This window comes from Ceratotherium simum, chromosome 11 (assembly GCF_057802395.1).
Source record: "Ceratotherium simum simum isolate JZ-2026a chromosome 11, ASM5780239v1, whole genome shotgun sequence".
Classification (NCBI taxonomy): Eukaryota; Metazoa; Chordata; class Mammalia; order Perissodactyla; family Rhinocerotidae; genus Ceratotherium; species Ceratotherium simum.
In genome coordinates, this window is record NC_141910.1 from 37,041,172 (window position 1) to 37,065,236 (window position 24,065).

At 45.7% G+C, this 24,065-nt stretch overlaps 1 protein-coding gene across 2 annotated transcripts in view; it reads right to left on the reverse strand.

Moving 5' to 3' along the window:
- Nucleotides 1–24,065, reverse strand: part of PRKCE (protein kinase C epsilon) — a 488,848-nt gene that overhangs the window by 170,570 nt on the left and 294,213 nt on the right. For both annotated transcript variants that reach the window (XM_087436820.1, XM_004436690.3), the window contains 4 exons: nucleotides 17,867–18,026; nucleotides 15,732–15,766; nucleotides 14,313–14,398; nucleotides 9,943–10,072 (listed from right to left, as the gene is read on the reverse strand). In XM_087436820.1, the coding sequence (XP_087292946.1) occupies nucleotides 9,943–10,072; nucleotides 14,313–14,398; nucleotides 15,732–15,766; nucleotides 17,867–18,026 (411 nt within the window). The remainder of the gene's footprint in view (nucleotides 1–9,942; nucleotides 10,073–14,312; nucleotides 14,399–15,731; nucleotides 15,767–17,866; nucleotides 18,027–24,065) is intronic.

Consider the following 24,065-nt stretch of genomic DNA (forward strand, 5'->3'; position numbering starts at 1 on the left):
GAGGAGACAAGACACACACTGTGAGAAAATACTTGCAAAAGGCCTATCTCATAAAGCACTGTTATCCAAAATATGTAAATAACTCTTAAAAGTCAATAATAAGAAAATGAACAATCCAATTAAAAAATGGACAAAAAGATCTGAGCAGAAATCTCACCAAAGAAGATATCAAATGGCATACAAGGATATGAGAAGATGCTCAATACCATATGTCATTAGGGAATTGTAAATTAAAACAACGAGATACCATTACACATCGATTAGAATGGCCAAAATCTAAAACACTGACAACACCAAATGCTGGTGAGGATATGGAGCAAAAGGAATTCTCATTCAGTCTGGTAGGAATAGAAAATGGTACAGCCACTTTAGAAGACAATTTGGAGTTTCTTACAAAACTAAACATACTGTTAGCATACAATCCAGTAATCAAACTCCTAGTATTTACCCAAATGAATTGAAAACTTAAGGCCACACAAAAACCTGCACACAGATGTTTATAGTAGTTTTATTCATAATTACCAAAACTTGGAAGCAACCAAGATGTCCTTCAGTAGGTGAATGATAAACTGTAGTATGTTCATACAATGGAATATTATTCAGCGCTAAAAATAAATTAGCAATTAAACCATGACAAGACATAGAAGAACCTTAAATGCATATTACTAAGTCAAAGAAGCCAATCTGAAAAGGCTATATACTGTATGATTCCAACTATATGACATTCTAGAAAAGCAAAACTATGGAGACAGTAAAAGGATCAGTGGTTGCCAATGGTTAGGGGGAAGGCAGGGATGAAAAGACAGGGCACAGAGGATTCGAGGATTTTTATGGCATGAAACTACTCTGTATGGTACTATAACGGTGGATACAGGGCATTATACATCTGTCCAAATCCATAGAATGTACAACATCAAGAGTGAACCCAAACATAAACTGAGTGGTGATGATGTGTCAATGTAGGTTCATTGATTGTAACAAATGTACCACTCTGGTGGGGGATGTTGATAATGGGGAAGGCTGTCCATGTGTGTGGTTAGGGGGTATGTGGGGACTCTGTATTTTCCCCTCAATTTTGTTGTTAACCTAAAACTGCTCTAAAAATTAAAGTCTATTAAAGCGTGCATGCACACACACACACTTGTTTCTGAAATGAAAGTAGGCCAGATAGTGACCTGTTAGACTTGCATGGCCTGGTCACTAGCCTGGAAGGAGGGACAGCACAGAACCTCCCCACCAAACCTCCCCACCAAACCCAGGCTTGAAGAGTGCAGCGGGGTGGTTGGGGGATGGAGTATGATGGTGGGAGGAGGGCTCTCTCAGACAATATAAACAAACAAGGAGGCTCCACCACAGCCTGGCCATGGTGCTGACTCCATTAACTGAGTCATTAGTAACAATGCCTGAAAATCCTCAGGCCCATCATGTACTCCAGGCAACAGCACTCTGCTCTGAATTCTCCGACCCATTCCCCTTAGCAACAGCTACCGTTTGACACTCAGTTCACCTTACCCGCCCCTGCCCACCAACCCCATCAAAGTCCTCTTCTGTCTCTTCATGAAGTGACAGAAAGAACAAGAATGAAGTAACCAAATTAAGAGAATTTCTTAGCAGGGGCAGCTGGTCTACATAGTTTAGCCACTGGTGCCCTCTGGTGTTGAAATGCTGGACCCGTCTGTCCTATCAGAACAATTAGCTTGGGTTGGCAGGTCAACAAAACAGAAACGGTCTTTGAGGACTTCATTTTTGATTTTTAAAAACTCTGTTATTTCCCTGGGAGAGCTGTGTAGTTGTCTTAATATGTTAAAAAAAAATCCCAATGACATGTCAGTTAAAATGGACAACATGAGAGAGTGACTTTGAAAGTGCTTTGAAAAGTCTGGAAACATGAGGGCAAAGCTGGCTGAGGAAGGGGAACTTGAGATAGCGTGGGCAGCCACAGTGGGGGTCCTGGAGGCTGGGGGTTGACACCGGATATTGCAGACCAATAAAAGAAAGTGGATGTGCCAGGTGGAACCAAATGAAACCTGACGTTCATTGACAGTCATGTGCGCCAAACAAACCAGCCACATTCCCACCCTTCCCCGCTCCTCTTCTCCATCAGTGTTGGCGAGCACCATGGCCAAGGCCATTAGCCCCAGGCTGCCAATCCACTCATAGCCCTAGGCTGCCCTTATTGTTCATTCTCAGTGGTTTCACCTGGATGAACTGTGCAGGGAAGAAACTGCAGCCTTGCTGGGGCTCTCTCAAAAGGATGATCATTCTTCTACTACTCCCCAGCTTTTCATCCCATATTCATTGAGCTCCCACTATGTGCTGGGTGTGCTGCAGCAGCCGTGCTGTCCTCAGGACAGATGGGGGCCTGGGCACGCTGACTTTACTTTTTGTTTCCATGTTTCCACCCTTTTCATAGCTGAGATTAAAGCTAGGATTGCAAAGAGGCGGGTCAGGCTGTCGGGCTTGCTTCTTCCAAAGCAAGCAGGCAACCTTCTGAGAACAATGACAAAGTTACACCTGAGGAGATGGGCAGGCCTGTGTGTCCCGCATAAATCTCTTTATATTAGGGTGATTTAGCCCTCGAGGGTGAGCCAGGGCAATGGTTTGATTTCATAACAGGTTACAGTCAGCCATGCCATGCTCCAAGACAGAGAACAAATGGTTGTGAAGAGGAAATTGTGTAATTGTGTAATAGAAGCTGGCAGGGGTGGGAGTGACTGACTGCCGAGTCCTGGGCAGAAGAGGAGAAAGGGAGGGCAGAGGGCTAATTCCTTGGGGGTCACACTGGGCACCGAATGTCACCAGATAGAGACTTGGGAGTCCTGATCACACTGGCACCATCATTCAAAGCTTTCCAGAGACTGTAATTGGCCAACTGTCTGCTACCCAGCATTCCTCAGCCAAAAACTCTGACAATCTTCCACTGACCTTCCCCACCGGGTACTGGCAGATGCTACTGCAAAGGATTCAGAATCAACCAAGAAGACTCCTGTGCCATCTCAGTGCTGAGCACTAAACTGCTTCTTCCTTCCCTGCCCTCTACTTATAAACTGGTTACCTACCAAATATGTCTTCCCTTGCCCTCCTTTCCAGGTCCTTCTCCTCCCTCAAGGTGTAGTTCAAGCCCATCTCCCCCAAAACGCCTGTCCGGAACCCCCAAGCCTTGCTGTCCTCTCTTGCCCATGAATTGCTCACACTTATTTCTGACTTGCTGCTTGAATTATTGTCTATTATTTAACTTGTTATGTTTAATGACCAAGTAGAAGGTAAGTTTCTAGAAAGCTAAAGTAATGCTTTATCTCCAAGTTCTCCATGAGGCCTTGCACAAACCAGGATGCCATGCCTTTCTGGGTATTCTAACTCTATGGAAATTAGTAATACTTAAATGACAATTCTCAGACCAGACCCCAACAGATAATAGGTGACTGAAAGCCTATACTCACTACACAGGTGTTTTTTGATCATGCAAAATTAAATGTCAAGGCAAACGAAGGTAAAACAGTCAAGGACTATGACTTATTAAAAAAGAAACAAACAAAAAACAAGTGTCTGTGTAATTCCCTCCTATGCGATTCAGCCACAAAAAAACAACAGCTTAAATTTACTGCAGGAATTCTAGGGGGCCTCTCTTCCATAACTACTCATGCATATGTATGAGTCGTATGTATGAGGATGTTTGTAGCAGCATAAAATAGTGAGGACACAGAGACAAGTAAATGTCCATCAAGAGGGCAATGTTTAAATAATGTACGGCCATAATGTGGAATATTAGGCAGCTATTAAAAAGAATGAAGTAAACTTATATACATAGACTCTGAAACACTCCAAGACATACTGTAGAAAAAGCAAATTACAGAACAATGCATGTAGGATTTAATTAAATATTTATTGAGTGCTGATGTGTCAGGTACTGTTCTAGAGACTAGGGAAACACCAGAGAACAAAACAGACCAAAAAACCCTCTGCCTTCGTGGACCCTATATTCTGATGAGGAGAGAGAGAAATAAGCATTATATATAAGTAATTTAGAATATTAGAAGGTGATAAGTGTTGTAGAGAAAAAAAGCAGAGGAAGATGAAAGATAAGAGACGAGAGCTCCAGTTTTTAAAAGGGTAGTCAGGGTAGACCTCACAGAGAAGGTGATCACATCTGGTGGGGGGGAGGAGGGGGGCAGCTTCTAAGATGGCTCACAATGATCTCCACCTCCTGCTATTCATGCCCTTATGTCATTCCCTCCTATTAAATGTGGCCTGGATGTAGCGGTTCTCTTCTAAGGAACAGAAAATGTTAAAAGTGATGGGATGTCATTTTCCAGATGAGGTTACAAAAGACTGTGGCTTCTGTTTTGGGCATCCTCTCTCACTTTCTTGCTTGCTTGCTCTGAAAGAAGCCAGCTGCCATGTTGTGAGTTGCCCATGGAGAGGCCCATGTGGCAAAGAACTGATGTCTCCAGCCAACAGCCAGCAAGGACCTGGGCTGCAAATAGCCACATGAGTGAGCTTGGAAGGGATCCTCTTCCAGTTGAGCCTTCAGATGAGACCAAAGCCCCAGCTGTCAGCTTGACTGCAGACTCATAAGACACCCTAAGTCAGAAGCACTCAGCTGAGCTGCATCTAGATTTATAACCCAGAGAAACTCTGAGCTAATAAATACTGGTTGTTTTAAGCCACGAGATTTTGGGACAATTTGTTATGCAGAAATAGATACCTAATACTGTGTGTGTGCATGTGTGTGAGTATCCAGACAGTAAACGTACACAAAAAGGCCTGAAAGGACCCATAACAAATTGTTAGCAGCAGTTGTCTGGGGATGGATGTGGAAAGAGAATATAAAGAAGGACTTTAATATTTTTTAAATATATGCTTAAGTCTTACTTGAATCTTTTACAGTGAGAATTATTTACATATCACTTGTGTTTTTTTTAATTCTAAAAATACAGATAGAAGTTGTTATGACAAAGAGCCTAGTTGTTAAAAAAATAATAGTAAAGGGCTGACGTTTTCAGAAATGATGAGAATAAAAATCCTTTTTCATGTCTTTAGCATTTTTTAAATATCCAAAACACTTTTTTTAAAAAAGGAAAGAAGGGGAGGTGGAGGAGATCTTTCGTTTCTCTTATCTTTATGGTTCTGCACAGCCACTCCATGAGACATGCAGCGAAGATGACTCTGTTTTCATTACACTTCTCAGAAGGCAGGAGGGCAGTTGGGGTTAAAAAGAAGCCCAGGGTCACCAAGTCAGTAACAAGACAGGACAGACCCACTCCCGGGACTCCTAACCCGGGATCTCCACAGGCCACAACTCCTCTAAGGGGTTTGTTCTGAAACAAAATGGCCTCCGTTCTTCATTACCTCCTGGAGAGTAAGTGCACCCTGCCCCTTAGCCCACAAAAGCAGCCTTGGATCACAGTGGTTATTAAGGTGGGATCTCAGGGAAAGACGGGAAGCCAGGAAGAGGATTCTCCACGAATCTCCAAAGCCAGACCTTTCCCAATTGTACCTCATCCTCGCCTTGGCACGGAGTTGCAATCAGAGCAGACAGGCAGGCACGGGGGCCTCACTAGATGTGGACGGGAAAAAACCAAGGCTTCCACAGGTCCTGGCAGGGCAGACTGTGAATTGTGTATAGAGGTCTGGCTTTCTGTTAAATTGCCCCTCGGTGACTGATGACTTCAGGGCGGCTGTGCCGGAGATGTAAGTGTGGCATCGTAGTCAGAAGACAAAAAGGGGGGCAGGCCACAGGGCAGGTGAGAACCCCACATCTTTAGAGAAGGAAACAAAATTCATAAGGTTTTAGGAGCCTTTACTTCTAGGGGGTACCGATTCCCTGTATCAATGGAAAAATAAAACACAGGTGCAGAGGTGCAGAAGAGCCCCAGAGAGGTTCACTGGTCCTGTTGAAGGTCAGGTTGGGGAAGCAGTACAGATAAAATAAAGTGAAAAACAGAAAGGATTCAAATGTCTCCAAGACTTACTGACACTAATATTTGAACGTTTGAGGCTAATTTCCAGACTAACAGTGGTTGAGGTGCTCAGAGAGACTCTCAAATGAATCTGGAGACTTACAGAGACTCTGCAGGCACTTGAATCATAAGTTAACAAAAGAGGAATGAAATATTTTGCCTGCTCACCTAGTGCTGGTGTTTTTCCGCCCTTGAGTAAGGAGCTCAGTTATTTAACAAGTGTCCATGAGCATCCTCCAAGGGTCTGGCCCCTCTGGGCTGTGGGCAGGGAGGTAGCAGCCCAGAGGACAGAGGTGGATCCCCACAGTTCCCTGGTTGTATCCCCTTGTGCACATTGTCCAATCTCTCCAGTTCTCCATTCTCCACCATTAAAATGGGGATAATTATGTGCCCTCTACCTGGCTAACAGAGAGATGGTCCCTGGCAGAGTACATACACAACACCTGAACCTATGAGGCTTGGGCAATTTTAGGTTGGAGGGAGAGTGACCAAGACAATCTCAAGGATCCTTCTTTTTAGACCCTAACTCTTGAGAAACTTGTTTCACTGAAAATACCGGAACATATTCCCAGGAGTGCGTTGGTAACAAAGCTGAAGCCATAGACGAGCAGCCCCCACCAGGACCAGGGGACAGGGGCTCCAGCCCAGGAGGCAAAGCCAGCATGATCCAGCAAAGGTGAAAACTTGATAGAGTCTTCCCAAGAGGAGAAGGTTTGAGGGTTCCCAATCAGAGCCAGGTGCAGGAGCCAGACTACGTGGGTTTAACTCCAGCTCCACAGGGACTTGCTCTGGGACCCCAGGCAGGTCACTAAGTCTTGATTTCTTTCTCTAAGTAATCATAAGAGCAGAACCAGGCTTAGACCCAGGCAAGAGGAGTCCCTGCCCTGGTCCATGCTGGCCTCTTCTGGCCATGACCCTCTCCACAGGGTAAGGGGTCTTCAGGGGCAAAAAGACTTAAGGTTGAGAAAGGATCAAAAGAGAAAAGTAAACAGGGGATTTGGGGGCAGTGAAACCACTCTGTACGAGACCATAAGGGTGGATACATGTCATTACACATTTGTCAAAACCTACAGAATGTCCAACACCAAGAGTGAACCCTAATGTGAACGATGCACATTGGATGATAATGGTGTATCAATGTAGCTTCAGCACTTGTGACAAATGCACCACTCTGGTGGGGGAGGCTTGGTGTACGTGGGGGCAGGGGGTATACGGAAAAATCTCTGTACCTTCTGCTGTCAACCTAAAACTGCTCTACCAAATTAAGTCTATTAATTAAGAGAAAGAGAGAGAGAGAGAGAAGTAGAATAAATAGGAAAGGAGCAAGGGGAAAATGGCCAGGTCACAATCAGAGAGGAACAGGAGAGGGAAGATCTGTGAACTTTTGCTTGGGGCCCTAAATTCCAAAGCACCTTCGCCTTCCAGTCTCTGTGTGGCCTGACTCCCTCGTTCCCCTGGGCTCCTGTGAACAGGTATCCTTGCTCTACACATCCTCATTCTCCCCAACCTTTGCTTGAGCAGTCGTGAGAGTTTTTCCCGCCAAAACAGAGCTGAATACAGTGTCCCCGGGCCCTGCCTTCTTCCAGGGTCATCCAGGGACCCATAGCTCCAGCAGTGACGCCTGGGTGTCTGGGCTGCTTTTATAAAATATCAATATTTATGAGATGACGGTATCTGCATTTGGATTCCCTAGATAGATCGATAGTTAACATATTTACTAAAAACCAGACATGGCCTCATCAGAGTTCCATCCAAATCAGGCTCTACGCTTCCCGGCAATCCCACTCAACTTTCCAAAAATGCATCACTCCTCTGCTAAAAACATTCAAGATTCTTGCTCCATTTTTTTCTTCCTCTTCCTTTGTTTTAATGTCACTTAATGTCGAAAAGCATTTTGGGCAGGCCCCACTTCTTTCAGGGTCGTGTGCTAGAATACTAGAAAGGGAGATCTGAATGTCTGGGGAGCTCGCACAGGACACCAGATGTGTCAACAGTCAGCACTTCCTCCTGTCCTGGGTCAGGTCATCCTCGGTTCCCACAACAGCTATTTCCAATCTTCACCCTCCTCCTCAAGGCTTCCACACCCCCACTCCTCACCTTAACTTCAAAAAGGATCTCCTATTTCAGGACATAAGGGAACTCACGTTGCAATGCTCTCAACAGATTCAGAATGATCATTTTGGCCCCTCACCTCCTCCTGGATTCCTTTCCCTGACATAGGCCAGGCCTTGTCTTGAGGCTTTCCCTCCACCTGGGGGAGCGGCATCCATCTTTCTCACCCAGGCCCACCCCTCCTCTGCCCCTGCTGTAGGAATGGTTCCCTCACCCTGTTGGCTCATTAATCTCTCCTTTTCCACTGTCTTTTTCCTGGTTATATAAAACATTCTGAAAATACTTCACCCTCCATTCTCACTTAAGCCTCTGCGTTTGAGCTTTGATCCCCACCACCCCACCAAGACAGCTCCTGCTGAGGTCACTAGTGGTGTTCCCATTGTTAAATCCAACCCCATGTTCCACTTCTTACCTTAACCTCTTGGAAGCATTTGGCACCACTCATCATTTTCCTTTTAATTTTTTTTTAATACTCTCTATTCTTTTGGCTTCCATGATGCCATTCCTTGCTACTTTTCCATCTACCTCTGAGGTCTTTCCCTTCCATTGTCTTTGTAGGCTCATCCTTGGATACTGGTGATGACATTAACATTATAGCTTTAACTACTACTTAGACACCGACAAATCCCAAGTCTAAATGCTCAGTCTAGACCTCTCCCCTGAGTTTCAGTGAGAAGGTGCAAGAGTTGGACAGCTCCATGTAAATTTCCCACAGGCACCTCAAAGTTAACCTGTCCCCAGCTCAACTCTACCTTCTTGTCTCCAACCCTGTAGCCTCTCTTGTATTCCCTATCTTGGGGAATGGTTTCATTATCTTCCCAGTTGGATCTGGTCACTACATCCAATAAATTTCTCCTCAATGTCTCTTAAGTTAGTCTCTTCCTCTTTATTCCCACTACAGCCATTACATTATTTCCAATCCTCACAATTTCTCATTGGGATCCCTTCAATGATCATGGTCTCAGTTTTCCTTCTTATACTTTACCTCTTTTTCTTTTTCTAATTTTTCCACAATGGGAATTTATTAATAATATATTCAGTACAAATAATAAACCATTGTTTTAAAATAATTGTTTTAAATAAACATTCCTGCCCAATAGCTCATGGTTGTCCCAATCTGTGAGCAGGTTGGACCAGCTTATGAAACTGGACACTCTATTCAGGCCCCCAGAGTACATTCCCATCTTCCCATATTATGTGCTCTTACCCGTGTCACTTAGCATTCCCATTTGAGCAGAAGACAATTCACAGACAGGACAGCAGGAAACAGAGGAAGGAACCCAAGATTCACGAGTCAAGGTTAAACCCTACTTCTGCTAACGAGCTGAGTGACATGAATAAGTTACTTAGTTTCTGAGCCTCAGTTTCCTCACTGAGGACATGAGGATAATATCACCCATGTCACTGGCCTATGAAGGATCAATAAGATGTCTTATGAGATAGCGTTCAAAAGCACTGCTCCTCCAAGAGTAAGCCTGAACCACAGATCGTGACAGAAAAATGTCTATTACTATTTCACGGCCTAATTCCAAAAATATTTCTTCCCTTCTGTTCCAATGCATCTGTTCCTTAAATTATTTCTGTACTTGTATAGACTCAGCTTGTCTCCCCAGCTTGTTGAAAAAGGTGGAGTCACGCCTTCCTCCTCGGCATTCCCTCTATGGAGGTCCCTTGGACGGTCTATATACAGAGATTACTTAACAAACATCCAGAGTAACTAACAAGGGCTTAATAAGGGCCTGTGCTCAGTCCTCCCGCCAAACCTGGAACTACTTTTGAGGCTATGAAAATAGACAAAGATTCTTTGAAAGGAAGAGATGAGAGGGGCATGCAGGTGTGGAGGATGAGGACAGGGCATGGAGCATCTTACCTTTGCACTGCAAACCCTGCCGCAAGAGGCCCCAAAGCAAGGACCCACAGTGGTCGCAGAAGGTGGGGACCTTGTAGTTGTGGATACCGAACTTGTGGGGCATGTTGACACTGAACCGCTGGGAGCCCACCTGCAAGGACGGCAAAACACAGGGTCACCGCCAAGCTCCTTTGCACCCTGGAGTACTTATCACTGGACTCCTACAGAACTTCCTTCCCAGAAGGCACGGTCATTGTAGGTGGCTGGACCTAGCTTGGCTCTAAAAGCTGCCCTGAGAAACAGGGTGGGCCTGCCCCTGGGCCTTTGTGTCTGACGCCCTTAATTCATTCTCAGCTGCTCTGTTTGACTTCACGAGGCCAGGCCTGCTCCCCCACGCAGTCACCTTTGGGACTTCGGGCCTCTAACTCTCACAGCACACAGCACTCAATCTGTACCTCACACTTCGGTCATTAATGAGATGTCACCATGTGCTTTCAATGCTGCTCTGTGCATGGAAGCCTCACCTAGGCAGAGTCTTTTGGCAGCTGGATGGTGAATGCAGAATTCTGTAAAGACACTGAGAACCCAGCATAGCTGTGGAAACTGTAGGTCGTCAGGTAGGAGAAACAATAATTGTGATGTAGATCACTAATCCAGAGTGGTGACCACTAAGGGCGCTAAGGTATGGGTGCTGACCACGGGCCAGGCACCACCATTTCAGTTAAGCCTCATCACCACCCTATGGGGTAGGCACCATCGTTAGCCTGAGTTTATGCAGAGGAGGAAATTAAGGCACAGTGAGATTAAGAAATGTGCCTAGAAGCTGATGAGTGGCAGAGCTCATATTCAAGGCCCAGGAGTCTGAATTCAGAGCCCAGGCTTTTTAACCACTATGCTGCCACTTACTGATTCTTTAAAAGGAGTAAAGAGGAGGTGGCAAGATGGATGAGGAGGGGACAGGGAAGAGAAGTCCAGGTATCTGATCTGTAGGCCTGGGTCTGCCATGAACCACCTGTGAGGTCTCAGGCAAGTTTCCTGACTTCTTGGGGCTTCTGATTCCTCATGTTGCAAATGAGGATGGCATCCCATGTACCACCTAATGTCACAGGCTTGTGGGGTCAGTGACACATGAGGGGTGGAAGAGGTGGGAAACATTAGGTGTACCACAGAAGCAAGGGGCCATCAGGGGTCTTCTTTGCCCTTCCACAGAGCTACTCTCCACTATGTCTCTACTGGAGAAGCGGCACAAACCAGGTCCCTCTCAGAACAGGCAGGGGACCATTATCTGGGACCCCATGGGCTGGAAGAAAGCTTCTCTTGCTACTCTGGGAATCAGGGAGTGGAAAATGTACAGCAAAGAAGCTGTCCTTGGCTCACTGCTGACTGGTGAGTGAAAGACCCCCGTGGGGGACAAAGAAGGGGGAATGAGAGCTGGACACAGACGTGGATGTCAACGTGGACTTGAACACAAACATGAAGGCGTGCCTATGCACACACACCCATGCGCTCAGGGTAGCCGACTTCATAACAAATTCCCTATCACCCAGCAACAAGGAATGGCCAATCCTTCCACTTGGACCAGAATTTTTCTGACCCCTGCCTGAGATGCATGGGCTATCAACTACAGTCTTGCCCTAGCACAAGATTCCCAGATTTACCGAAAACAATTGTACCCACCCCTCCTTGGATTCATAGCTTAAGTGTGCCTATTTGTGAATACAGTCATGTCAACTCTACATCCACCTGTTCACCCTGAGGGACGTAGGAGATCTCTCTTTGTGCTCACTTTATTCTCACAAATGCTGAAAATATGGTGGATCTATACTAGAATGGAGTCGTGGTCTCCCAGGAGTTGCCTCATAGGGATATGGATAACAGACAAAGGTGAAGAGGTGGGGAAGTGTCCCAGGTGACTAGGAGCTTCAGTGTGGGCCGGGGAGGGCTGTGTGACCCTCAGTTGTGACCACGAAGGACTCTAAGCTACCAGAGAATGGTAGGAGGAGGATGAAGGAGCACACGCAAGAGCATGCCACAGAATCAGACAGACTGCGAAACAAACACAAAGGCCACCCACATGCAGGCGCACACGTGCGCACACGCTGCGCCTGTGGAAGGCTCAGAAAGAGAGGGGAGATGAGCCCAACAGAGAGGACACCGGAGGAAGAAAAGGGCAGACAGAAAAACTGGAAGATTAAAAACAAAGAAGAATAAAAGAAAGGACAGAAGGTGACACAAAGAGAGAGCACTCCCTGGTTACCACACCTGGAAGTGCTAACACACACAGACACAAGACAGCGCCAGTGCCTCAGCCAAGCGCTCGTGGTGCAAAAGTCTCAAGGAGCCCATCAGCAGAGCACCTTTTAATAGGAAGATATTAGATGCTTGGTATTTAGAGCTACATGTGTTCGGGGTGTGTGTGTATGTATGATGTGTATGTGCACCTGCATCACACTGCAGGTGGGTAAACAAAAGAATGATCTCAAAGGTTGGCCCCCAGCAGTGCTACACCCAGCAGAGGGCACATCCATTGCCCTGATGGACCAGGGATACAGCAGCGCTAAAGGAGATTGGCCTCAGGGAGCAACAGGATGGGCAATCAATCCCGCCAAGCTAAGAAACCCAAAGCCCCCTTCCTCAGTCCCTGGCAATTTATTTCCCATGGGACACATGCCAAGTTTGGGACCACACCTCACTGGCGACTTCTTTTCACTGCTCAATATACCAGGAAAGACAGTGGGAAGAACTAGGTCACAGATTAAGTGGGGTCTGGGCATTTCAAATCTCAACCCTCTAACCTGCATGGCCTGAACTCATATGGACTCCCTCCAAGGAGGTGGGAAAGAGCTTCAGAAACCTGCAGAGGTTCACAGGCGATGAGACTTAAGAGATCTTTGAGAGCAGGAATCATGTACTCTTCTTGTTTCTTGGCATACAGGAAGTGCTCAATAAATGCTCAATGGAATGTCCATAGGAAAGAAGAACGACAGAAAGCAAGCAAGCTATCTCTTTCTTTCTTTTACTTGTAAAAGTAATGAGTAAGAACCTACTTTGGGTTATGATCCTAGACCAGGCATCAGGTGACCCAGGTGATGGTGACTTGCAATTTCAACCATGACAGTAGAACCCCTGTAAATAACTTTTGTGCTTTGGGCCATCTGCCCCTCAGAGGGGACACATAACATTCAATCTAAGCCTTGTCCCTTCCTGCTTTCCAGAGATGATGTGAAAGCAAAAGGAGATAAAAGATGGGAAATGCTTTGAATGCCAAGATTCATTTGGTTGAATTATTTTTAAGAAATGGGTAGAAAGTCTCTATAAGTCACTACTTTTAGAAGCAAAATTATAAATCCAGTTGATTATAAACCCAGCTGATTATAAACTCACCAAAGGTCTCTCTCTCTGATCCCCAATTCTAATGGCCTATGATTATACAATATTTATTTATTTATTTCATGAAGAATTAAAAGCATGCCTTTGAAATCAACTGTTGAGAACACAGATAACACCTATACTTACAGTCACACCTGTCACCTTCCCCAAAAAGATTTCTTCTTCATCTATTGGTGGTACCACTCTTGTCCCAATTGCCTGGTCAGGAGAAACCTGGCTTCATTGTTGAATTTCTTGTTTCCTCACCCCCAGCAACTTCCCTACCAGTCAATCTGACACAAGTTTCTAAGATTGCGAGACAGCATAGTGCAGTGGCCAAGGGCCCAGACTCTGGAACAGACTGCCTGGGTTTGAACGTGGTTCTTCCACACACTAGCTGTGTGATTGGGGCAAGTTAACTTGACCTCTCTATGCTTCTATTCTCTCTGTTATAAAATGAAGATGATAATAACATCAATCTCATTAAGATTATTATGGGATTAAATAATATAGGACAAAGTGCTTAAATCAGGGCATGGTAAGTTCCCAATGAATGTCAGCTATTATTATTGTTGTTATTTCAGCCTCCTACACATTTCTTGGATTTGCTAATTCCACTCCATTCCCCGCTCACCTCATAAAGATAAGGTTCCTGCTCATGTGTTGTGTCTCCCTCACTGTTTATAAGCTGCGTGGAGCCATTGACACATCAGTTAGCCACGTCACTGTTCCGATGAGATAATGACATAAGAGAATTCACATCTTCCTCATGGGCTTTAGCTTGGGGATCACACAGCTCTTGGCAGAATATCCACACGCATAAAACTGACTTTGAGCCAAGATCATTCTATAGATTGCTCATGCCGGAAGGCCGTGGACAACTCCCTTAACTTTTGATCAACACAATAAAGAAAGCAACGAGATCTGAGAGATAAGGGGTTTCGAGGGGGCCAGAGAGGAGGCAGTGGAGGGTGGAGGTGACAGCGAAGAAAGCCCAGAATTTCAATATTATCAATATTTACCTCATCAGGGGTTTCTTGTTTCTTTAATCCAGCACACTTCGTGATGATGAGCTCGTGGCACCGTTTGTGGACTACGCAAGTGCAAACTGCAAACAGCAAAAAGAGGGACAGCTGAGGGACGAACGGGGGAAGAAAGCTTCCATCCCCAGATTTAATCAGGTCTTGATGGAGGGACAAGGGGGGCCATTCCCCTTCTGTCACCAAGTCTTAATGTCACACCCTATCTGAAGCCCTTTATGCAGTCACTCCAAAGCACTCTGCCATGAGCCATTAGGGTTTCCTAATGCTCTGGAGAAGAATGGACCATTTATATTCAAAGGGTGTCAGCAGTTTTCTCTAGTTCCAGGAATACCGATCAATCTTCTTGCTTCTATGTGCCAACGTCAGGGAACAGTTTCCCTTCCACGAAGCACTGTCTACTGACGGCGCTGCAGCTGTCTCGTGCTCCATGCAGGATCATGCCAGGGTGGGCTGGTGTGATAGGGAGGCCCACAGCAGGGGAATGGATGTTCTGTGGCACAGAAGTTCTTAAGCTTTTTGATCTGGTTGAGGCCTACCCTGCCAAACTTTAAAATTTCCGTTGAACTTAATATCTCCATAAGCAGTGGCCGTAGCTCTGTCTTTAGTGTCACAGGACTGTGTGGGCCGTAGGTAGCTGAAGAGGTAAGTCACTATTTGCACACATGCTACCTCAAGGACACAGCAGTGTCCAACAGAATCTACTCAAGTCCCTCAGAAGGGAGACCCAAGTTCACCAGAGGCTGTGCGAGGAAATGGAACCATCTCCCAGCTCAAACCAGAGAAACCCTGACATTACCATATCACGTATCCACCCTCCAATTCTGAACAACTCAACCTTGCATTGTAGTCAATTAACTGAAAAACAAACAAACAAACCTTCAATACCTTCAAGTGAGTGTTAAATGTTTGCGAGCTGACTCCACAGCAGAGACAAAAACGAGAATCAGCAAGGACTATTCAGTGATACTGACTCAAACAAGCAGGTGAGGTAGCTTCTTCAGGGAGTGAGAGGAAGGGAGCTGAGAGAACACACAGACCCCAGCTCAGGACACCGTGGGACCTTCAAAGGGCCTTGAATTGAAGCAGTCGTGTTTCACTAGGAAAGATGAAAGTGCTACCTGCTCCAGCTGGCACAAAAAAGGGTGAGACCCTGGGGACACTTGGAGATAGGTGGCACCCACAAGGTACTCTCATTCATGTGCTCCCATATATGTATGTGGGAGTAAGGGCCAGACATGAACAAAGAAAAGCAGGGTCCTGCTTCTTGGAGAGGGAGCATATGCACGCAAACTGTGTAAAGCCTCTAAATGTCAAACCTAGCACACGCCTCCTATGAGCATCAGGGATCTGGATCGACCCGTGGGCCCCCAAGGATTTAGTTCATACAAGACCTCTTACCTTGACACTGGTATCCCTGCTTCCCTATGACACCCCTGAAAAGAAGAATACAACCCTTTAAGAAAATGAATTTTAGTAGGTCACAAACCACACAAAGCCACCCAATTCTGGCCACCACCCACATTATACTGACTATGCCCAAGTCCACCTAGCAGCATGATTTAACTCCCACTTGCAGGATGCCTTAAAATGACTCCTTCAGAAGGCCACAGAGGGCAGCCCCAGCGCTTGGAATGGGTGCAAGGTTTGGTCAGTCTCAGGGCTTGGTTTCTTATACAAACAGCCATTGCAGGGGGGCCTGTAGTGTTCTGGAAAAGTACAAAGTCTGCTTGCTCACGGCAGGCCTCGATTAGTTGAATGTGCCCTTCTTTGCGGATAATAGTGGAGACGGGTTGCGGCTGGCAGGTGTGTTCCCTGGGCATTCCAGAAACAGTCAAGGGTATGGGGTCAGACTGTGGCCAGGCCTGGGAATTCAATCTACCATTTGGGGAAGGCCAACGTTAGAAGTTCCTTCCAAGGATAGAGCAGGGTCCCCTGGGGCAGGTGGAGGGTCAGCATGGATACAGGACACTCCAGCCACCCGGCCTGCAGCCTGAGTCAGTGCACCAAGGACAGCTGCTCAGAGAGCTCCCAGCTCAGCGGGCGGAGCCAGAAGTCATTCGGGCTACACCTCAGGAAACCTCCAGTTCATCAGTGTTCGCCACGAGCTTAGAGGAGACCTGAATCTGTAAGACTAAGCTTTCGGAGCCTATTCCCCCCAAACACACAATTCATGACCAAAACACAGAAAATGAAGGTCAGAGGGTTGAGTCGGCCCTGGGAATGAGACGTGTCTGTGGGTGGGAGCGGGGCATCATTTCTGCTTCAGTCAGGGTGAGTTTGCTCTGAGCTGTGTCACCTCAGATGTCTGTGCCAATCTCAGTGATTAGTTCTGGAACACCACGAGGATGAGACAAGCCACTCCTGGACACCTTGGGGATCTGGGGGGTCCTCAGAGCACAATTCAAATGTCCCCCAGCTGGGTTCATGCTGCTGTGTGGCCTCACTCTCTCTCCCCTGCCAGATCCATGTGTATTGGCAAACTCCATGTCAGCTTCAAAGAGCTCAGAGAGGTTGCCGGAAAGGCTGGTGGGATGTCAGGAAAAGCAGGAGCTTTTACTTGTGCTCACCAGGGGTAGACTCAGGCCTCAGACACTTCCCAGCTGGAGGACCTCACACTAGTCTCGTTTTCGTTTCTGAGCCTCAGTACTGTTGTGAGTGGAATGGGGTTCATAATACATAGCTCATAGGACACTGGGAAGATTTAATTAGATATTTCCAGCGCCTAAGAGAGAACATGGTACGTACTGGGAATTCATTAAAAGTCCTCCTCTAATCCCCAGGGCCAGTGCTTCTTATCTTCTCCACCTCCCAAAGAGGCCTACTACTTACCTCTCTCTGCCTATCAAAATCCTAGTCATCATAAAAGGAGAAATGCCACCCTCTCCTGGAAGCCTTCCCTGAGCACTCCAGCCAACACTGCTCTCTCACTCCTCTGACGTCTCAGCATCCTCGCAGCACCAGTGTTATAACAGTTACTAAGAACTGCTTTGAATTATAGATATTGGCAACTGAGTATTTTTTTAACTTTATTATGGAAAAATTCAAACGTATACAAGAGTAGAGAGATAAATATAATGGACCCTCATGTACTCATCACCAGCTCCAACAATGATCAATAGATGGCCGGTCTTGTTTCATCTCTACCCCTAGCCCCTCTTCCCTCCTTCCAGCTTATTTTTTTTAAGAAATCATATCATTTTATTTGTAAATAATTCAGCTTGTCTAAAAGATAGGGATTCTTTTTTAAAAAAAAAACCACACAATCATAATACCATTATTGGTTATAAAATCTTAACTCCTTAAACATGATATATGATATGATCTCAAGTATAAAGTCACCAAGAACCACAGTTTCTTCTTTCCATTTACCCCCCCACAAGCACCACTCAGTCACTTAGCCTTCCAGAAAAGTCTTCTGTAAACAAATAAAGAAGAAATAAAAGCACATCAGCACTTTTTACATAAAGTTTCTAATCCCCGACTTCCCGCCTCAGAGAAGGCATCACTAGAGGTTCCAGGAGAGGGGGCCTTACCAGATAAAATCTCTGCAGTGGGAGCAGTAGGTGGGCTGCCGAAGGTAGGTGGCCATGAACTTGTGGCCGTTGACCTGGTGGACCCTGCGCCTGACGGCCCCCTGCCTCTTCCTGGGCCGCATGCGCTCCCTGAACACGCGCTCTTCATTGTCTTTAGGGGCTGGGGAAGGACAAGAGCAGAGGAGAAAACACAGTCTGGGTTAGCGCATCTTGAAAGTGACCTCCTGTGGGAGAGCTACTCCATCCTCCAGTGCCTGGCGGTGGGAGGGGGTGAGAGGGAGGGAAGCCCTCGCTAGTGGAGAGACTCTGGGGTCTGAGGAGCCTCACTGCTCAGCTCCAGCCAGCGAGCACCACATGGGGTGGGAAAGACCAGACTGTGCATTTTCCTGCACCGGCACCAACCTTAGAGTCCATCCCAATTCCAACTCTGCTCCAGGTGTGGCCATTCCCTTCCTTCCCATATCAGCTGCACGTTTGCAAGGGTGGTTGTGGGGTCAAAGGCTCAAGGTTCTAATCTTAATGCAACTTCTGAGCAGTATGACCTTAAACAGCCAGTATTTCCTCACCCTAAGCCTCTGTGGGCATGGCCTTCTGTAAATGGGGATAACAGTGCCGACCCCACGGAGCACTGATAGGAGTCAATGGTGGGACTTCCCTCCACACCCAGCTGCCTGGCACAGAGAATTAGCTGCCTAATGAACCTGACTTGTCTTCCTTCTCCCTTTTATCTAGACTAGGACAACCAAGAGCCTTTTCTCAAAGGCCAAAAGGAGAGGGAAATATAACACTGCAAAAGCAAACAGTTTCCAGAAGGCTCAAGACCCACCACCATGGGCTTTAAGACCCCACTGGGGACAAAAAGACCTTCCTCATTTCTTCCTTCCCTCCACCTCAAAGACTGCCCCAAAACTAAGAACACCCTGAAAAGGGACTACTAGATGACAACAAAAATAATAATGATTGTTATGAACCAAACATTTGTGTTCCCTCCAAATTTATATGTTGAAGCCCTAATCCGCAATGTGGTAGTATTTGGAGGTGGGGCCTTTGGAAGTGATTAGATTTAGATGCAGTCATGAGGGCGGGGCCCCATGATGGGATTCATGCCCTTATAACAAGAGAAAGAGACCTGACCATGAGCACTCTCTCTCTGCCATGTGAGGACACAGCGAGAAGGTGGCCATCTGCAAGCCAGGAAGAGAGTCCTCACAGCACCCAACCATGCTAGCATCTTCATCTCAGACTTCCAGCCTTCAAAACTGTGAGAAATAAATTTCTGCTGTTTAAGCTACCCTGCCCATGGTATTTTGTTATGGCAGCTGAAGGAGACTAACACAGTGATGATAACAGCTAACGTTGACCGAGAGCTTACCCTGTGGCAGGTGCTACGCTAAACGCACTACATGTAGTGACTCAATGAATCTTCACAACCATACTTGAAGGGTACTGCTATTAGCCCGATTTTGCAGGTGTGCAAACTGAGGAATAGAGAGTTTAAGTCACCTGTTCCTGTTAACATAGCCATTAAGCAGCAAAGCCCAGATTCTAACCCAGAGAGTCGGGAAGAAGCCAATGTTCCACTGGCCATACACTGTCTGAGGGACAGCCCACTCTCCCCACAGCAAGTCCCCAAGCTCTCATCCGAGTGGCTCTTGTTATGGAAGAGTTGAGCTGCCTACGGCTTCCCTGAGGGCAGAGGAGGCAGGCTAGAGGTCTCCTGCCAGGCTCCTGGCACTCTCATGCAGGCCCTGGAAGGTGGCCGGCACGGCACAGCCTCAAATGCACTGGGAAGGCTCCCTGCCCCCAAATACCACCCCCACCAGCCAGTGCCCAACACCCACCATGACAGTGTCAGCCCTCGGGGGAAGAAGCATTGCTCCTCCCGGTCTTCTTTGAAAATAAGGTTCCCTGCAGTGGAGATCACATGTGTGAGCGAACAGCACTTAATCTGAGAGCATTTTGTCAGTCCAGAGGGAGCAGGGTGGAAAGAAAGTCAAACTGAAGGAGGAGAAAGGCAAGAACAGGAGCCAGTGCCCAGCACGTGCTTTTAGAGAGAAGCAGCCTCCAAGCAAAGAGGCAGAGCTGTTGATGGGGAGGCTGGATCCTCAGCACGGCCCTTGATGACCCAGACTGGTGCCTATTGTTTCAAAACGTCTCTGACACTGACTGTCTTCTGAGTACAGAAAGCCCACCACCTCGTACCTGCCACAACCTAGGACTGAGCCAGGCTGACCAAAATCTCACGGGAAGATCCTAGTTCTGTTTTAACACAGAGACAGGTATACGCGCGTGCGCACACACGCACACACGCGCGCACACACACACGCGCACACACACACAGAAATATGGCAATCATCACTCAATTGCGCAATTATAGGTAATTTTCATTTCTGCTTCATACTTTTCACTATATTTAGAATATTCTTCTACTTTTATAAACTGGAAAAACATATAGTAATTTAAAAAATAAATCTCTTCAGTTGCCGTTCCCTGCTACCAACTTGATCTACAAAAATCCAAACCCCAAACCCCAGTCCTGGGCAGCTTAGGCCAGGGGATGGGAATTCTCTTTGTAAAAGGCCTCTTTCAACTCCTTTCACAGATGGATTCACCACTGGATATATTTAAACAGTAAGCCAGCCCCCCAGTGCATTTAAGATGCAATTTGATCTACAAATCTCTCAAATTTACTAGTCATTTTGATGCTGGAAAATTGTATTTTCAGTTAAAATGGTGGTGAGTCCAATCTAGTTTTCTCAAGGGATCACTGCTGTTATGGGGGTTATAGGAGCCCTCCAGGGCCTTGTTTCTCAACTTTTACAGAAATGACAGGAAACATGATTGAATGTTCTAAACCATGTTTACATTGATTGAATAGGTAAATATAGCAACCAATTAATTTAACTCCATTTACCATTTTTCTTTTTTTGCTGAGGAAGATTCTTCCTGAACTAACATCTGTTGCCAATTTTCCTCTTTTTTTGCTTGAGGAAGATTAGCCCTGAGCTGACATCTGTGCCAACCTTCCTCTATTTGGTATGTGGGTCGCCACCACAGCATGGCTGATGAGTGGTATAGGTCCATGCCCAGGATCTGAACTTGCGAACCCAGGCCACCAAAGCAGAGTGTGCTGATTTTAACCACTCTGCTGTGGGGCCATCCCCCAACTCCATTTACTTTTAAAGACCTCTTATTGAGGTGCATGGACATCTGGAGTGAAGCTGCTTAAAGTTTATGGGGGTGCAGGGAAGGGAGGGTCTCGGGTGCAGGTTAGATAGAGAGCCAAGGAGAACTCTTGCTAAGCTGGGGTCTGTCTGATTGAACTTCCCCAAAAGGTTCTGTTACTCCTCCCCCAGAGCACATCTGCATGCCTTTTAAGTCAGGTTTTATGTCAAAGATGTGGGGAAACAGAAGGCTACAGGAGCTGAAGAACACAGGTGAACTTCATGCTCCCCATGAGGCCCATGTGCGAGGCTGCAGGACAGGTAGGAGGAGAAGGGGTGGGGCCCCCGACTGTGAAAACACCCCACTCCACATTCCTCTGCACAGGGGAGCCCAGGGTCAGGCCAGAGCATCTTAGTCGCTGTCACCCACAAGCAGAGAAGGAACAACCTAGATCATATGAGGAGAGCCCCAGGGTTCCCCAGAGAATCTCCCTGCTGGAGTCACCACTAGAAAAGGATCCCGTCAGCATTGCCTACTGCCGTGAAGGGTCTCTATTAAAATGCAGCTCGCATGATAGGGGTAACATTGTGTGAGTGAGTATGTATGAGTGAGTGGTGTGAATGTGACAGAATAGATTTATAAATGTATATATGTGTGTATATCAATTAATATATTATATATTAAACATATGCATAATTTATATAATATATACTACATATTCTAGTACAAAATATTAATATATTTATATTAGCATGATATAATTATATTATAGTTACAATATAATTATATTAATATATATGATATACATGTATATAGTTTTGCTGAACCATTTGAAAGTTGCAGACATAGTGACACTTCACCTCTAAATATTTCAGCTTTTATTTCCTAAGAGCAAAGACATTCTCCTACATAACCACAATATCAGAGTTAAGAAATTTAACATTGATTTGACATTATCTAATATACAGTTCATATTCAAATTTCCCCGATTGTACCCAAAATGTCCTTTATAGTTCTTGTTGTTTTTAAAATTTTAATCCAGGAGCTAATTAGAGCTCATGCATTGCATTTGGTTGCCATGTCTCTTTAGTCTCCTTGGTCTAGAACAGTTTTCTTGACTTTTTTCCTCTTTATGATACATTTATAAAAATTCCAGATCTTGTCTTATGGAATGTTTCACAATCTGGATTTGTTTGTTTCCTCCAGATTAGTTTCCAATTAAATGGCAAGAACACCACAGAGGTCCACGTATCAACATCCAAATACATCCATCAAGATCCCTACAGATAACTATGTAAATGACATGAACATAACACCTAGAGGAGAAATATATTCACTGTTATTAGGCAGTTTTTATATGCAAAGCAGAGCAGTCGTGACATACCACTGACACTTAATACCTCATAAAGAGACAAATCTGTTTTAAAATCATATTATCCACTATTAGAAATGCTGCTATGAAACTGATTAATTCATTCACTGCTAGAGGCAGTATAACATAACACAACACTTTCAGAAAGCAATATTATAATATATAGCAAACACCACAAAGAGACACATCTTTTGATTTGGCAACGCCTTAGGAATTTACTCTAAGTCAATAATTAAGCAGAAACTAAAAGCTATATACTTATAACTTATAGATATTTCCCACTGCATATCTATATTGGCCAACAAATATAAATAACTCGATTGTCTAACGTTAGGAGAATGGTCTAATGAATTATCTTAAGTCTATAGCAATTTTTAAATGGTGAGGGAATGTGATATAATACTGTGAAAACAGAATACACAATAACACAACCCTATGTAAAACATATCTGCAGGTTGAAGGTAACATAAAAATAAGGGAGCTGACAGGACTGAACACTGTCCCCTACACGAGGTCATGGGCACCCTTAACCTCAGTGATCTCGGGATGCCTTTCAGTTTAAGAATACCTTGTAGAGAATTTCCAATAGGCCCAGACTTATGAACTTCTGGACTCCACCACTTCCTTCCAGGGTATGTGTAGCAAGGGCTGCCAAACCCAGGGATCAACCTTGCCCAAGACCCTTGACCTGGGAGCCTGGACCAGACTGACCAATAAGTATGACCAGCCCCCTCTGGGCACCACTGTCATGCCCCACTGCAGGACAATCACCTACCCTCGACGTTCAGGACACACAGGAGTCTTTCCAAGCAAGTATGCTGTGGGGTCGTCTTTATTTTTGCTGCCTTCTCTCTTTGACCTTCTCTTTTTGCCAGTCTGATTGAACTAGGGGGTAGGAGACTGGACAAATTTTGCCTTTGCCCCAAACTTGCTTTATGTCCCAAAACAAGTCATTTAATCTCTTTTGGCCTCTGTTTTCTTATCAAGACACGGGATAATGCAATGGTTCAGCCGAAACCCCAAGCTGGTACGCTTCTTTCTCTCTCTCCTTGGCACCAACACGACACCTCCTCACTAAGGGAGAGTGGAACAGCCTCATCCCTCACCCTGCACAACCTACACTGAAACCCCCTTGTTGCCCCCACCCTGCTGGGGTTCCAGCTGCCTCCAGATGTTCCACACCTGCCACTGTGAGTAAAAGAAGAGTCAGCATTCTCTCTCCCCACCCCATCCATCAGGGGCTTTAGAGAAGCAGACTTGATCTTCAGACTTGGAAAACCGTCAGGAAGATTGGGCTGGATAAGGGACACTGACTCACCTCTAAGACAAAGGCAGTAACAAATGTGACTAGTTTGAGAAAAGGCTGGGGGTACTCCTCAGAAGGCTTTTCTTGGAACCCAGGCAAAGAATGAATCCAGTCCTCAAGGCAGATAATTTCACAACGCAAAGCAAACAGTTCAACCATCCCGGTATTGTCGAAATAACTGTTAAACTTTGGATATTCAGAAGCCAAGAAATAACAGCTACCATTTGTGAGGTCTCTGCCATGTGCTAAGCACTATTCTAATTACGTTACACAAATGAGGTACTGTTACATATACATACGGTACTGTTACGTATACATGAGGTACTATTCCATATACATGAGATACTGTTCCATAT